The sequence below is a fragment of the Clinocottus analis genome, unplaced genomic scaffold, assembly GCF_023055335.1.
Source record: "Clinocottus analis isolate CAN_PGR_092001 unplaced genomic scaffold, fCliAna1.0.p SCAF_38, whole genome shotgun sequence".
Classification (NCBI taxonomy): domain Eukaryota; kingdom Metazoa; phylum Chordata; class Actinopteri; order Perciformes; family Cottidae; genus Clinocottus; species Clinocottus analis.
The window spans coordinates 706,351-721,350 of record NW_027176131.1 but is presented as its reverse complement, the minus strand read 5'-3'; the positions used below and the strand labels follow the sequence as shown (position 1 = coordinate 721,350).

Below are 15,000 nucleotides of genomic sequence, written 5' to 3'. Positions count from 1 at the left end.
TGGCAGTGGCCGCTGTGTTTGTCCAGTTCTTTTCCACGGCACCAGAGTTTTCTCTGGGTGCGAGTGGCGCTTCACCTTCCTCTCTGGCAGCGAGGGCTTGGTGGTTCGGGGTTTTTCTGGTGTTTCAAACTCTTCTTCACATTTCTCTGGTGGGTTCAGTGTGCGGCGAACGCCGCGGCCACTCGGATTCTCTCCGGACGGCGGTGTTGGCGGCGGCGTCGCGGCCGCTATCGGGGAGCTCTGGAGGCAGGCCTGGAAGTTGAGGGGATGGTACGGGTCGTCCTTCTGGCCGAGCGAAGTCCACAGCTTCTCCTCTTCGTCGTCGTCCTCGGACGAAGAAGGAGGGAAGCTGCTCTCCTTCTCCTCCGTGTCCGACTTGGAGGGAGGTGCAGGAAGTGAGGCATGTCGTTTGGCGGCAGCGGTTTGAGGCGGCGCGCTGCTGAAGGTGCGCGCGGTGAAGCACATGGGGTTGTAGGGGTCGTCGGGGCAGCTGAAGAACTCCAACAGCCGCTCGCTCTCCTCGTCCATGTCGGGGCTCGATCCCTCCGAGCTGGCCCAGCTGCTCCAGCTGCTCTCGCTGTCGGAGCGGCTGACCCAGACGTTCAGCGCGGCGGCGACCTCCTCCACGGCCTTGCACGGCGACGTGAGGTCGCCGTTGGCCTCCGTGGCTTTGCCTTCACTCCTCCCCATGTTGGTGTTTGTTGAAATGCAGGCAGAGAAAAAGAAGGGGTTGTAAGGGTCGCTGGATTTGGACAGCGACTCCCAGAGCGCCTTGCTCTCCTCGCTGTCGAACTCCACTACGTTCTGGTCTTCTTCGCTGCTCCAGTGGAAACTCCTCTCCTCGTCGGACGCCTCCTGCTTGAAGACTCTGTCGCTGGTTTTGTGGCAGCCGTCGTTCGAGCTGTCGCTGCTCGACACAAAGATGTTCCAGTCGCCGGGGAAGCCCATTTTCCAGCCGGATTGGTGTCCCAGAAAGATGGCGTCGTCTTTACCGGAGACAAAATCGTCCACTAAGCCGCAGCAGAGCTCGTCGGCGCGTAGCGTGGACAGCAGGGCCTCGGTCGGGGATTTCCCGGCGAAGGAGTCGCCCAGATTGGAGAGGGGGTTCGCTCTGTTGTCGCCGTCAAACAACGAGGAGAACAGGAAGGAGTCGCTCGGGTTCGCCGCCGTGGTCATGTGCTGGATGTGTTGACCCGTCTCGTCGGTGATTCTCACGTGGACCTCGAACCGGAACATCTGGAAAACTGGGAAAGAAAAACAGAAAAATTTGAGGAAATTTTAATTCAAAATGATGTCATGTTATATTCTGTTGGACTATAATCTGTGGTAAAAAATAAAAAAATACAATGAAACAAAATGCTGTTTGTGTTTTCTGCTTTAAAAAATATATAATATTATACCGTCATCACAGATGGCTTTGACAGCTTTATAGTTTCATATATTTTCATAACATAACAAGTAGTCACCGTAGTAGCACGTAGATTTTACACGGATTAATACTGTGATCACGTGGGAAGTACAATAGCTGGATTAGGATGCAAAACACACACAAAAAAATATGTTTCTGAAAAACTGTTCTAAACAAACCGCTCCTTGGACTTCATAAGAATAGGCAGCCTAAGTAAATAGTATGTTTTATTCTATTTTAAGTACTGTAATGTGTTTAATAATATGGTTTCTTACCCGACATGAAGGTGTAGTAGATGACCTGGACCAGCAGTCGCAGCTGCTCCCACAGCACGGTGAGCATCTGTTTGGTCCACGGAAGCAGCGCCATTCCTCCGCTCCCGAACCTTTCCATCGCCGTCCGTTCAGAACCAGCAAGCGCAGCCATTTTTGTTTCGTTATGGAACCAACGGGCGGTTAGGTTTAGGGAAAATAAAATCCTCACGTATTCTGGTATTCCTCGTCGAAAACCAACGGATTTCGCGTGTTTGTCTGATATGCGTCGATTTGCTGTCGCTTCATTTTCCGCCAAGTGTGCGCCATTTTTGGGGGGATTTTCCTTCGTCAAACGCTCTCGTGGGTTTTCTTCTCCATGTTTCTCAGTTCGCGTTGTCTTTGTTGTCGTAGTAAGGAGTGGAGTGTCTCGAGCTTACGACACCGAGCCCTTTTTAACATAACAAGTGTGACGTAGGGTACGGCTGGGATTGGAGGGCGGGGCTGTCGCTCACAAAGCGTCCCGCCCCTGACGCTGTGATTAGAAGCCGGGGCTGTCGCTCACAAAAAGTCCCGCCCCTTACGTAATAAAACCACTCCTTCGGCTTACGTAACGTAAGCGAACGTGTGACGCGTAGAAACTGCCAGTAATTTCCCCCCACATGCCAGGAAATCCGTTTAATAGCCGCCATCGTTCATTTAAGGAAATTATTGGGCGTTAAGGTAGTTTACAAAGAATCAAAAGCAAATTGTACTTCAAAGGGTGCAGTTTCATTTTCACTGTCTCACAATTATAATTTGGTTTCCATTCCCACAGAACGTGTCTGTTTCATTACAATACACACCGTACCTCTAAACATTTCTCCATTTTAAAAACAAGATCCGTAAAACACTGGACAATTTAAAGACAGACAACAGAACCATTTCCAATTTAAATCTTTTTATTAATCCAAAAAAGTGTAGCGATTATGCCACCAGAGCAGAAGCTGTAGAGGACTCGCTGTAGACAAAGAGAAAACGCACAGTTAGAGGGAGCACGCCTCTAAATTAATATATAAGATTGATGGATAAAATATGCATAATCAACAATTGCCATTTAATTATAATGCCCCGCCCAAGAAACAAAAGTACTCAAGGAAGGTAATTAGCATTATTCATAAGATGTACATTTGTAGAAAATAACTGCTTACAAAATGTTTGATTAAACTGTGCGAAGGGGACTGGCAGATGTGGCACAAAGTAGCCACATCTGTTAATTTACCTTCAGATTTTTTTCTAGCACAACAGAAATATCAATACTCTCAATAAAGGGAAGAGCAGGACAATGATTTGTGCATCTTTTAATGCATAAAGTCTTTGTGGATGAGTTGGTAGCAGCTCTATGACATCATTTACTTTAATTTTGGAGCCATTTTCAATCAAAATGGAAATCTGAAAAAGAAGAAAAGCAGAACCAATACGTACTACTTCCAGTTGGGGGCCAGTACTCTCTTGGTCTTGTAGTAACGGGCCAGCCTGTGGATCCTGCTCTCAGTGAGAATCAGGCGGAACTTGGCATCCTTGTCCTGCAAGTATGTTAAAATCATGTTACGGGTCTGAAGTGTTGGCAATACAGAGTGTGTGCATTTACCCGTGAAAACCCCATTACAGCCTTTATCTACAGCACATTCGGTGCTTTGGGTTCCTGTATGTTTTGTTTACTGATCATTTTGATACGATTTCAGAAAAGAAAAGTCAACGTCATCAAAAAGTAAAATTTTAGTGATGAATTCCTGATAAAACACAAATTGTAGAAGTCGACTCAATCCCAATAACTCCCCAAACTCCATGCTTATCCAAGTTATGTGTGTTTAACATTTAGTGGCATTTCCAAATTACTTTAGTTAACCACTGACTCAGACGTTGGACTTTCCAAGCCTTCAGGTAACAGCAGGAAACTACAGATGCCATTCGGCCGTCAATAGTCTCTATGTTTTTGTTGAAGAGCTTTTGGAGTCCTTGTTTACCTTTCTGTTTCTCTCCAGATGCTTCCTGACGGCGACGGCCTTCTTGATGAGGTGGTACAGATCCTCGGGCAGGTCGGGGGCCAGACCCTTGGTCTTCAGGATCCTCAGGATCTTGTTGCCAGTGACGAAACGGACCTGGGCCACACCATGGGAGTCCCTCAGAATCACACCTGGACAGGTTGAAAAACAGGCTTGAAATCTTTTTTTTTTTTTTTTAAACAAACTAATGACGGGGTCAATAGCCAAACTTAAACTAAACTAATTGTGTTTGTTTCAAAAGCAAAATTTCTTAGAGGGACTTTCCATTGTAGTTAGAAAAAGTAAAACTGCCAATAAGTAAACAAATGTTTAGCTCTACAAAAGCCAAATCAAGTTTAAATACTTAGGCAAGACGATTTAAATGTTACACTATGTATGTTTATATTATTGCACAACATGTTCTCATCTTGTTGTTTTCACCGTATGTGCCGTCTCAAGGCTTCACTCTCTCTGAATGTTGCATCATTTGTTCTTTTTGCACCAGGGAAAAATAGTCTGTTCCTCTACGCACTGAACTGAATGCAGGCGGTGACAATAAAACTTCCCTGCTCTCTTGAAATCAAGGTCATAAAATGTACATTTATAGAATAAAAACTGCTAACTAAACATTAATTGGAATTAATTTGTGCGAAGGGGACTGGCAGATGTGGCACCATGTCGTCACGTCTGTTAATTTACCTTCAGATTTTTTTTGTAGCACAACAGAAATATCAATACCCTCAATAGATGGAAGAGCAGGACAATGATTTGTGAATTAATTAACACAAAGTCTTTGTGGATGAGTTAGTAGCAAGTCTATGACAATGAGTTCAACTATGCAGCCATTTTGAATTGACAAAATTAAATCAGGAACAAAAGCAACAAGTAAAGCTTTCCAAAGCAGACCCAACTGGAAGTAGTATGCATTAATAAAGTCTCCCTGCTCTCCAGAAATCAATATCAACATGTCTAGTTTGTTTTATAAAGATATAGAACAAACCTATATGTTCTTGATAATGCAAAAAATATGCACCTTTATAGTCCACTTAATTATGTAATTGGTGGAGGGGGGGGGGGTCACACCCCAAATACAATACTGTGCTTAAAGAGTCCTTTGTTTTCATTCAAAATACCAGACAGATTAATATCCAGAGTCACCCAAAACATATAGTACACACTATCATTGGTGATGACTTTATCCAAACTAATTGAATCTGGCTGGATTAAAAAATGTTCCTATTTGGATGTAGAACTGAGACAGGATTGGTTTGTTAACAGACTTCTGCTACAGCATCTGTGAAACAATGCCCCCATTTGGCCGAGTTGTAAATGTCCCTGCATTTATCAGACCTAAAGCAATGGACTGAGTTCTGAAAATACTTCTTTTTTAAATAAAAAAAAGACAAATATATTGGCTAAAAGAAACCCACTATGCTGCAATTGTTTTGCAACTAAAACAGCCGGGTAAAGACACATAGTATGAAAGAAAGACACAGACATACCAGTTCTGCAGAAGCACAGATCATCATATTAGTGAGTTTCTAAAGCTAAAATCCCCAAAACACTCACCGATCTGGGAGGGGGTCAGGCCCTTTTTGGCCAGCTTGAAGATCTGCTCTTTGACATCATCGGATGTGAGTTTCAGCCACTGCAAGTCATGTCGAAATGATTAACACACTAATAAAATCAGTTCATAAATATGTTGATATACATGTATAAAAATATAAAAACACATTTGCACAGTTACTTACAGTGGGAACACTGCGCCTGTAAGGCAGAGCTGACTGGGACAAGCCCTTTCTGTGAGGGGGACAGACATTGGTTTAGATAGACGCAGACACGTGAAAGCAAACATTAAAAAAGGCAAGTTTAAAGTTTCTAGCCGATGCATCTACACTGCAAACCCTGTTAGGCTATTAATCAAGGTTGCTGGCTGGGCTAACGTTTAACGCCAGCTCGTTGCTCGTGTCGGGGCCGATTGTTGTTGGATTTTAACGTTCAGTTATTTTGTTAAAAAGGTTCAACTTCTCCATCAATGGCGCATAAATACAATTATATTACTGCTGTGAATGTGTGGCGTGTTTCTGTCTAACATTGACGCTAAAGCCGAGCAGCGGACTCGCGGTTAGCCGTTAGCTCGCGTAAGCTAGCTGGCTGGCTGGCTCGAGACGGTTGTCGATGAGCGGCTCCGCATATTTAAGTTAATTTCTGGTTTCTAAAACCGGATTAAACGTCTCAAAACGCTCCCCGGACGTCCATAACACGCTTACGAGCGATTTTGTGGAGCCAAAATCAGTCTGTAGACACGATATTCTAACTTTAAATCACAAAAAGAGCGCTCACCCGGGAGCGTGCATGCGACCCATGATGGCGCTGGAGGAAGAGAGGCCGCACACGCGACAGAAAATGGTATTTTGCGCCTGCGCCGGAAGTGACGCAATGACGCAGAGGAACGCGTATTGAGGTCGTCCGACGCGTTCAAGATCCTCCTGAACGCGGTCCAAAAAAAGACACAATTCATCAAATTTATAAATTTACAAATTGTATGTTGTCATGTCGATGTTTTAGAAAGTCACGAAAATATGTTTTTATGTTTTGTTACACATTTTTTACGTAATGTATATTTTGAAAGATGCAACTAAATAAATACTAAAACATTCCACGTGTATTGCTTCTCAGTCTTTGTATAATAGTACTTTTTTTAGTGTGAGTCTGGATTAAACTTTGTAATAATGTGCTTCTACTGCAACACAACAATTAAAACAATTTATGTAAAAGGCAATCGTTAAAACAATTATTGTGTCACCGCCGATAACAAGACTATAATACTGACTCAGCAAAGCGGGCTGCAAGGCTATATAGCTTTTAATTTGGGTGTGCAACTTTTTGCTATATTGTGTCAGCACCATATTAATTAAAATACTACATGTAATTGTGTGTGGGTGTTAAGAAGCCTTTGTCTTCTGGAGGAGGGGTCATGTGTCAAAATATTTTCCAACCATAATAATATGTTCACCCACAGGGAGCAAGATGGTGCTGGGTGTCTAATGCATCATCCAATTAGGGTATAATGTATACTTTATACATCCATAAGGGGTGATTTCATTGTGGCAACAGCAAGCAGTTACATGAAAGGCATTTTAATGACTGCAAAGTGAAAAAATGTAAAGTATATGTAAGTGTGTAAATATAGTGCTATGGGTTACTGATGTTGATCATTCAATTGACGGAGGATTTGACAAGGGATGATTTATTATATACATTTTTATAGCACTTTATCTACACCTGTCCCATTCCATACCACAGAAACAAAGAGTCGCATTTGTTCCAAAAACATTTAATTTGCTTCAGGAAAGAGGGATTACAGTACACACTGATCCATTCGGGTTATAGGTCACCAATTAAGAATAAATAACTGGCCATGTTAATACAAACTCTGCTTTCTCTGTACAGTCACTAAAAGAGTGGATCAAGTCACTAATATCCATCATAGTGTGAGTGATGCTCTCAGATCATAATTGTCTTGTAGAATCATCTCTTTAAAAACAAAAATCCTTTTCAGATAAATTCAAATTCTTTATTACACATTAATAACAACTTTAGATGTATAGTAAGCGAGGGGGGGGGGGGAGCAGCTAATGCTCGGAATCTTGTTCCCTTTTATGTGAAGTTTGTTTAAGTTAAAGTTGCCCTTTCAGCGCTGATCCGAGTTCAGTTTCTCTTCAATATGATAAAACCTGTCTGGATCTGGACTTCACTGGCAGTTTTGGGTTCAGGTCAGACTCCAGTTCAACTGAATGACGGTTGAACCACCTGGAGGAAGCAGACCTGAGATCAGCGTTATTGGGCAACAAGTCTCTTCATGCAGCGCCACGAGCTTACGACACAAACTCCCCTTTAAAACAACAACAAGGTGTGCTGTGTGAAAATAGTCAAGTAACAAACACCAGAGGCCGCGGTAGTGTGCATTTAGTGGCGGCCCACCGTTACAAAAAACCCTTTAGTGGCGCCGGTCCGGCACCAGACCTGCTGTCAGAACCACTGATGCAGCTTTGAAGAATATAGACGTTTTCTATAATGAGGACATATCACATTGTTAATAAAATATATATATTTATAGCAATAAGGCCAAGTGGAGCATTAAAAAGGGGTCGCGAGCACAAAGGCACCTGTTCAGTGGTTTGATTTGCCGTCTCGTTACGTTTGGCACAGTCTGGGTGGAACCGGGTCTGGACTACACTACCCAGAACCGCTGCTGAGAGCAGGAAACCCAAGGCCTCCTGTTTCGTCTGTGTAGAAATTAAACGAGGAAAATTGTAAAAACGAACCCCTCTTTTTCTAGTCCTTAAAAAATAAACGTGTCAACCTCTATATACTCTGGTCATAAGTAAGCCGCTTGGTCCTCTAATATCAAAATGTACAAAACATTACAGCTCTTTGTTAGAGTTTAGAGAAGAAGACAAAGTAAGTGAAGGTTGTTTGTCACAGAAACAATCCTGATTAGTTTGGAGGAAACAGAGAAAACGTTGTGAGGTTGTCACATGACCGCTGCGTTCAACCTCTCTGGAAAACACTGCCGAGCAGGTCGTCACTGACGTCTACACACAACGTACTTATTCATGTGAAGTGTTCTTCCACGCGTTCAGAACATTCAGAACATTATTCATGTAAAAGAAACGGTTCTTTTGGTTTATTCGATTTTAAGTGATGGAATAAAAGAAAAAATAATTTGCCGCTAGTACTTTCTGTCATGAATCCTCCATCCAGCTTTTAAATAAACCAAGAAATGAAAATGACGTTTTTTGAAAAAAAAATAAAAATGCAGTGACCGGTGTTTTCAAGTAAGTCGCCGTTCCCACAACGACGAGAACGCAGCTTTAGTCCGGAGGCGGGTGGAGGCGGGTGGAGGCGGAGGCGGGTGGGGTTAGAAGTAGGGCACGGCCGTGAGCTTGTACCACTTCACCGTCTCCTTGCCGAGGTCAAAGTCTTTGAGTCGCAGCGTGATGCCGCCCAGGAAGTAGTTCTCACGCAGCGACTCGGCACTGAGCACGCTGAGCTGCAGCTCACGCAGGCCGAGCGTCTCCTTGCTGTAGCCGCTGTACACCAACTGAGGAGGAGGAGGAGGAGGAGGAGGAGGAAGTGAATGAAGCGTCCATGAAGTTCTTATGTGGGTTCACACGGGCCGTGAAGCTTCTCATCATAAGAGAAGTCTTCCTTACACTAAAACGATGTTGAGTTTATGAATAAACATCTCAGTTTTAACGTCCTCACCATCTCATTGAAAGTCGGGTTCCTGGTTTTTCTCGAGATCTTGGTCTTGCGTTTGGAAGTCTTGTGTGGATCTGGAAGCAGGTATGTTTTCACATAAGGGTTGGGATCCGTTCCTTCCTCAGAAACCTGCAGAGGGTTCACAACACGACAACACACACACAAAAGTTTTGACTATTTGCTGCATCACGTTTGTTTATGTTGGACGTGTTAAACACAGAATAAAGAGTTGTGCGCTCCGTCCTCGCCGCTCACCAGGTCCCTGATGTGCATGACCATGATGAAGAGGTTGCTGTTCCTGTAGGAGACGGAGAGCTTCACCTCTCCCTCCACCCGACCGGAGGTGGGACTCAGCGGAGGCTCTGCGACGGACACGAGACACAATCACTCTCCATGTTGGACATTTATACATGAAGGTAACGACGTCGCCTCTTCTCTGCTGCCCGATCAAACACAGGCATCGTCTGTGTGGAGGTGATGCACAGCAGCTTGTATTTACCTGGAGCTTTGGGCGTGGCATCCAAACCCTCCGTCTTGTCGTCCCGTGCGATGGGATGAAAGAAGGTGTAGACCAGGTCGCACTGGGAGCAGATCATGAGATGCATCACTGACCAGTAACAGAACACTAACGCCGTGGAGTGTACAGGTGAGTGTACTGCTGAGTGTACAGGTGAGTGTTTGTGTGTGCGTGTGCACCTGTGTGACCTCGGTGGAGCTCCTCATCAGGTTGTGGACGTAGTTGTTGAGCTCCAGCTTCCTCTTGGCAGCCACCTCCTTGATGTGTGTGCGACCGAGCACCATCTTGTTGGAGAAACTAGACACGAGGAGAGACACGAGGAGAGACACGAGGAGAGAGAGGAGGAGAGAGAAGAGGAGAGAGAAGAGGAGAGAGAAGAGGAGAGAGACGAGGAGAGAGACGAGGAGAGAGAAGAGGAGAGAGACGAGGAGAGAGAAGAGGAGAGAGACGAGGAGAGAGAAGAGGAGAGAGAAGAGGAGAGAGACGAGGAGAGAGACGAGGAGAGAGACGAGGAGAGAGAAGAGGAGAGAGACGAGGAGAGAGAAGAGGAGAGAGAAGAGGAGAGAGAGGAGGAGAGAGACGAGGAGAGAGACGAGGAGAGAGACGAGGAGAGAGAAGAGGAGAGAGACGAGGAGAGAGAAGAGGAGAGAGAAGAGGAGAGAGACGAGGAGACAGAAGAGGAGAGAGACGAGGAGAGAGAAGAGGAGAGAGACGAGGAGAGAGAAGAGGAGAGAGAAGAGGAGAGAGAGGAGGAGAGAGAAGAGGAGAGAGACGAGGAGAGAGAAGAGGAGAGAGAAGAGGAGAGAGACGAGGAGAGAGAAGAGGAGAGAGACGAGGAGAGAGAAGAGGAGAGAGACGAGGAGAGAGACGAGGAGAGAGAAGAGGAGAGAGAAGAGGAGAGAGAAGAGGAGAGAGAAGAGGAGAGAGACGAGGAGAGAGACGAGGAGAGAGACGAGGAGAGAGACGAGGAGAGAGACGAGGAGAGAGAAGAGGAGAGAGAAGAGGAGAGAGAAGAGGAGAGAGAAGAGGAGAGAGACGAGGAGAGAGAAGAGGAGAGAGACGAGGAGAGAGAAGAGGAGAGAGACGAGGAGAGAGACGAGGAGAGAGACGAGGAGAGAGACGAGGAGAGAGAAGAGGAGAGAGAAGAGGAGAGAGAAGAGGAGAGAGAAGAGGAGAGAGACGAGGAGAGAGAAGAGGAGAGAGACGAGGAGAGAGAAGAGGAGAGAGACGAGGAGAGAGAAGAGGAGAGAGAAGAGGAGAGAGACGAGGAGAGAGACGAGGAGAGAGACGAGGAGAGAGAAGAGGAGAGAGACGAGGAGAGAGAAGAGGAGAGAGAAGAGGAGAGAGAGGAGGAGAGAGACGAGGAGAGAGACGAGGAGAGAGACGAGGAGAGAGAAGAGGAGAGAGACGAGGAGAGAGAAGAGGAGAGAGAAGAGGAGAGAGACGAGGAGACAGAAGAGGAGAGAGACGAGGAGAGAGAAGAGGAGAGAGACGAGGAGAGAGAAGAGGAGAGAGAAGAGGAGAGAGAGGAGGAGAGAGAAGAGGAGAGAGACGAGGAGAGAGAAGAGGAGAGAGAAGAGGAGAGAGACGAGGAGAGAGAAGAGGAGAGAGACGAGGAGAGAGAAGAGGAGAGAGACGAGGAGAGAGACGAGGAGAGAGAAGAGGAGAGAGAAGAGGAGAGAGAAGAGGAGAGAGAAGAGGAGAGAGACGAGGAGAGAGACGAGGAGAGAGACGAGGAGAGAGACGAGGAGAGAGAAGAGGAGAGAGAAGAGGAGAGAGAAGAGGAGAGAGAAGAGGAGAGAGAAGAGGAGAGAGACGAGGAGAGAGAAGAGGAGAGAGAAGAGGAGAGAGAAGAGGAGAGAGACGAGGAGAGAGACGAGGAGAGAGAAGAGGAGAGAGAAGAGGAGAGAGAAGAGGAGAGAGACGAGGAGAGAGAAGAGGAGAGAGACGAGGAGAGAGACGAGGAGAGAGAAGAGGAGAGAGAAGAGGAGAGAGACGAGGAGAGAGACGAGGAGAGAGAAGAGGAGAGAGAAGAGGAGAGAGACGAGGAGAGAGACGAGGAGAGAGAAGAGGAGAGAGAAGAGGAGAGAGACGAGGAGAGAGACGAGGAGAGAGAAGAAGAGAGAGACGAGGAGAGAGACGAGGAGAGAGAAGAAGAGAGAGACGAGGAGAGAGAAGAAGAGAGAGAAGAGGAGAGAGAAGAAGAGAGAGAAGAGGAGAGAGACGAGGAGAGAGAAGAAGAGAGAGACGAGGAGAGAGAAGAGGAGAGAGACGAGGAGAGAGAAGAGGAGAGAGAAGAGGAGAGAGACGAGGAGAGAGAAGAGGAGAGAGAAGAGGAGAGAGAAGAGGAGAGAGAAGAGGAGAGAGAAGAGGAGAGAGACGAGGAGAGAGAAGAGGAGAGAGAAGAGGAGAGAGAAGAGGAGAGAGAAGAGGTGCGTTTACTTCCCTCTTTGCAGAACCACACGTTCCCCAAAGCGTGTAGAGACCTCACAGTGAGGTCTCTAATAAAATACAAGACAAGCAGCTGCTGCCTCGTCCACAGCAGCTCCTGCTTTGCTCCTGAGCGTCACGTCACTTTAACCAGACTTTAAAATCATCTGATCATCAGACCGCCTCACCTGGGCAGCTTCCAGAGCGGGAAGAGGATGCTGAGTTTGTTGTGGAGCTCCTGGAACTCGTCGAAGGTGCGGAAGACAAACTGCGGCTCGGCCTGAGCTTCCCTCAGGAGCCGCACCACGTACGTCTGCAGGGAGGACAGCACGGAGCAGCCGGTGAAAGATCCATTTCAAGGCTTTCAAACGGGTTTCAGAGACGAGCGGGAACACGAGCGGGACGCGGTGAAACTCACGTAGTGCTTGTCGGGGTTGTATCTCTTCTGGAAGGAGAAGATGGAGGCGTGGGCGATGCGGCCCTCCTGCTTCAGGGTGTAGGTCTTCGGGGAGAAGGACAGGATGGGCTCGTCGTTGGCCGGCAGCCCGGAGAACCGCAGCTGGGCGAGGTTGTGGATGAAGAAGTTGAACTTGGTGGCGACGCTGCCGAGACTGGACTCTATCAGCCTGGAGGGGGGGGGTATTTATCCAGATCAGGGTTCATACACATTGTGACCAGGGAGTTTACATGACTTTAAACCAAATCTCCACGACTTTCCCATAATTTTTCATGACTTTTGAGCAACTTTCTATGACTTTAAACTAATTTTCCATGAATTTAAGCTAAATCTCTCCCACTTTTCCATCACAACGTTTTCACAAGGCATCATGAACTTATAATAATCTGAACCCGACCTCATGACACTTTGTCTTGTGTGTCGTGAGGCAGCAGATTGTTTGTCCTCTGCTCATACTGCCACCTGCTGGATGCTCACATTGCAGCAGCAATAGAAAGAAAGACAAAAACAACTAAATAGCAGCTTTGTAGTTTGGAAAAAAACACAAAGAAGAGCGATGATTCCTTCTTTGGAGTTTGGAAAATGACATTTAAAACTTTGTCAACCTGCCAGTGTTTGTTATTCAGAGCGGATCCGCTCCAGACTGAAGTCAGAGCGCGTAGCGTGTAGCGTGTAGCGTGTAGCGTGTAGCGTGCTGCGTGTAGCGTGCTGCGTGTAGCGTGCTGCGTGTAGCGTGCTGCGTGTAGCGTGCTGCGTGTAGCGTGCTGCGTGTAGCGTGACGCTACCTGGTGAAGAAGATGGTGGCCTCAGCGTCCGTGTTGTGAGGCTGCAGAGCATCAAACACGTACTTCAGATCCTGAGAGCCGGTCAGCTCCGGGAGGCCCGAGGACGTCATCTAACAAACAGACATCTGTTTATTACCCATCTTGTTGTACAGTGAAGTAACGACACACAGTCTACACACACAACACACACAACACACATCAACGTTCATTAATAGCAATGAATAACAGCAAGATATTACAGAAGAGCTCGTCATTAACATTTATTTCCCCTTAGATTTGCTGTTTTGATGCATTATTATGTATATATAGAGTTTATTCTATCATTAGACAACAGGGAAGATCTGATGCATCGTGAAGGTAAAGTCCTCTTGTTTAAATATCTGCTCATTCTGGATCCTGCAGGTTAAAAACAAAGAGTTCTGCTAAACAATGAGGACGTTAAAAAGAGACCAAACCTACGATGAAGACAAAGAAGAAGAAGAAGAAGAAGAAGAAGCTGGAGGTAGAAACTCTGTGAGGAAACCAGTCAGCTGCAAGACGTCAGAACAAGAATCTACAACAACTACAACTCATTCATCACTGAGCTGACGTCAACGTCCATCTGCATCTCTCGTGATCATCGTTTAATGACTCATAGTCTCTGTTCTGCGTCCATTAATGTGAAGATTTGCTGCTTTTCTCCATCTGATAGATTCTGAAACTGAATATCGACTCCAGGAAAGTGTTTTTAAATGTGATGCCTCCACCTGTGTGACAGACCGCGCTGCAGCCTCTTCTGCCATGAATGTGTGTTGTTAATAGGTGATAATGTATCTGTGCATGCATTGATGTGTGTGCACAGGCTTTATAGATGTGTGTGTGTGTGTGTGTGTGTCTCACCAGCGACAGCAGGTTGAGGAAAAGCCCGGAGTGCTTGCGGATGAGGTTGTAGGCCTGGCAGCACAAGTCCACGAACAGCTGGAAGCGGCTGGTGGGACGCTCGCCCCCGTTGATGACGTACGCCATGTCGGAGGTCAGGACGAAGGGAGCGCGGTCCCTGCAGGGAGAGACGGAGAGAACACGGCCTCTGAAGTCTGTAGTTTGAATCTCGAATGTGACCACAGGGCCCTGAAACTAGTTACTACGCAGTGTGTGAGCTCTGATCCAGGTCGAGCCTGAACACACATTCATCCAGTAGAAAACACAGTAAATTCAACTCTTGGAAACGAACCTGATGACAACAACAAGTTCTGTCACTCCACTGGGACACACGGCCTTAAAGGCCTTAAAGGCCTCATTGAAGGATCTATAGGTTTATGGGTTTAAGGAGCTCGGTGCGTTGAGGGCGCTGCAGACTCATCTCCTGCTCGTTAAACAGCGTTAATGATCCCAGAGCAAAGTGAGGCTCAGCCATCGGGGGGGTAGAGCGGGTTTTGGTCGGTCGATTGCACAACGGCTGTGTGCAGCCTCACGATAGCAACGTGCTAACAACACGCCCGAGCTCAGCTGCTTTCAGACCAACACGTCTGCAACCAGCAGCGCGTTGTGCTGGGAGTGAGATGGAGCTCTGAAGAGTGCTTTATGACTTTGTGTTAGCGTTCAACGTTTTATCTGACAAGCGCTTTCTAGACCACGCGCACAAACACGTCGTATCAGATTTTCACCTTTTGAAGGTGCCAAACATCTGGGCGTGGCCCAGGAACTTGCCGAAGTCGATGTGGAACATGTGGCCGGTGGAGCGCAGCATGATGTTGTCGTTGTGGCGGTCGCAGATGCCGAGTACGTAGGTCGCCACGCAGCAGCCCGCACACGAGTAGATGAAGTTCTCTGAGGCCTGGAAGGAAGAAAGAGACACACAAAGAAGAAGAGATAAGAACTCTG

At 46.6% G+C, this 15,000-nt stretch overlaps 3 protein-coding genes and 2 non-coding genes across 6 annotated transcripts in view; all 5 read right to left on the bottom strand.

Annotated features, from left to right (window-relative positions):
• Positions 1–2,117, bottom strand: part of LOC137799788 (protein phosphatase 1, regulatory subunit 15B) — a 3,664-nt gene extending 1,547 nt beyond the window's left edge. Inside the window, exons 1-2 of one of the 2 annotated variants that reach the window (XM_068596614.1) lie at positions 1,684–2,117; positions 1–1,244 (exon numbers count right to left, since the gene is read on the bottom strand). The exon at positions 1–1,244 is cut by the window's left edge and continues 30 nt beyond it. In XM_068596614.1, the coding sequence (XP_068452715.1) occupies positions 1–1,244; positions 1,684–1,834 (1,395 nt within the window). In that variant the 5' untranslated portion in view covers positions 1,835–2,117. Of the gene's footprint in view, positions 1,245–1,400; positions 1,448–1,683 lie in introns of those variants that run through there. The other variant, XM_068596615.1, reaches the window with a different exon arrangement.
• Positions 2,118–2,582: 465 nt separating this feature from the next.
• rps13 (ribosomal protein S13) lies at positions 2,583–6,123 on the bottom strand. The gene is made up of 6 exons (XM_068596508.1): positions 6,027–6,123; positions 5,435–5,483; positions 5,253–5,331; positions 3,666–3,835; positions 3,124–3,224; positions 2,583–2,659 (listed from the first exon to the last, which is right to left on the bottom strand). Exons 1-6 carry the CDS (start codon positions 6,047–6,049, stop codon positions 2,626–2,628), a joined length of 456 nt encoding a protein of 151 aa, XP_068452609.1. The 5' UTR covers positions 6,050–6,123; the 3' UTR covers positions 2,583–2,625.
• LOC137799795 (small nucleolar RNA SNORA19) lies at positions 2,864–2,996 on the bottom strand. Its single transcript, XR_011079451.1, has one exon. It is a non-coding gene; the product is annotated as a small nucleolar RNA SNORA19 (small nucleolar RNA).
• LOC137799796 (small nucleolar RNA SNORA19) lies at positions 4,326–4,459 on the bottom strand. Its single transcript, XR_011079452.1, has one exon. It is a non-coding gene; the product is annotated as a small nucleolar RNA SNORA19 (small nucleolar RNA).
• An 857-nt stretch (positions 6,124–6,980) lies between the features above and the next one.
• The window catches only part of pik3c2a (phosphatidylinositol-4-phosphate 3-kinase, catalytic subunit type 2 alpha), a 40,535-nt gene continuing 32,515 nt past the window's right edge, over positions 6,981–15,000 (bottom strand). Inside the window, 10 exon segments of the mRNA XM_068596606.1 lie at positions 6,981–8,790; positions 8,955–9,080; positions 9,207–9,313; positions 9,451–9,532; positions 9,648–9,765; positions 12,087–12,211; positions 12,317–12,524; positions 13,141–13,250; positions 14,020–14,176; positions 14,784–14,953. Coding sequence (XP_068452707.1) covers positions 8,608–8,790; positions 8,955–9,080; positions 9,207–9,313; positions 9,451–9,532; positions 9,648–9,765; positions 12,087–12,211; positions 12,317–12,524; positions 13,141–13,250; positions 14,020–14,176; positions 14,784–14,953 — 1,386 coding nt within the window. The 3' untranslated portion in view covers positions 6,981–8,607.

Excerpts from the sequence above, each read along its gene's own strand:
- rps13 (XM_068596508.1), bottom strand. The coding sequence starts at position 6,049 with ATGGGTCGCATGCACGCTCCCGG. Across the intron at positions 3,225-3,665 it reads ATCTGGAGAGAAACAGAAAG|GACAAGGATGCCAAGTTCCG; the intron begins GTAAACAAGGAC and ends ACATACTTGCAG. Across the intron at positions 2,660-3,123 it reads CTGGCCCCCAACTGGAAGTA|CGAGTCCTCTACAGCTTCTG; the intron begins GTACGTATTGGT and ends CTTTGTCTACAG.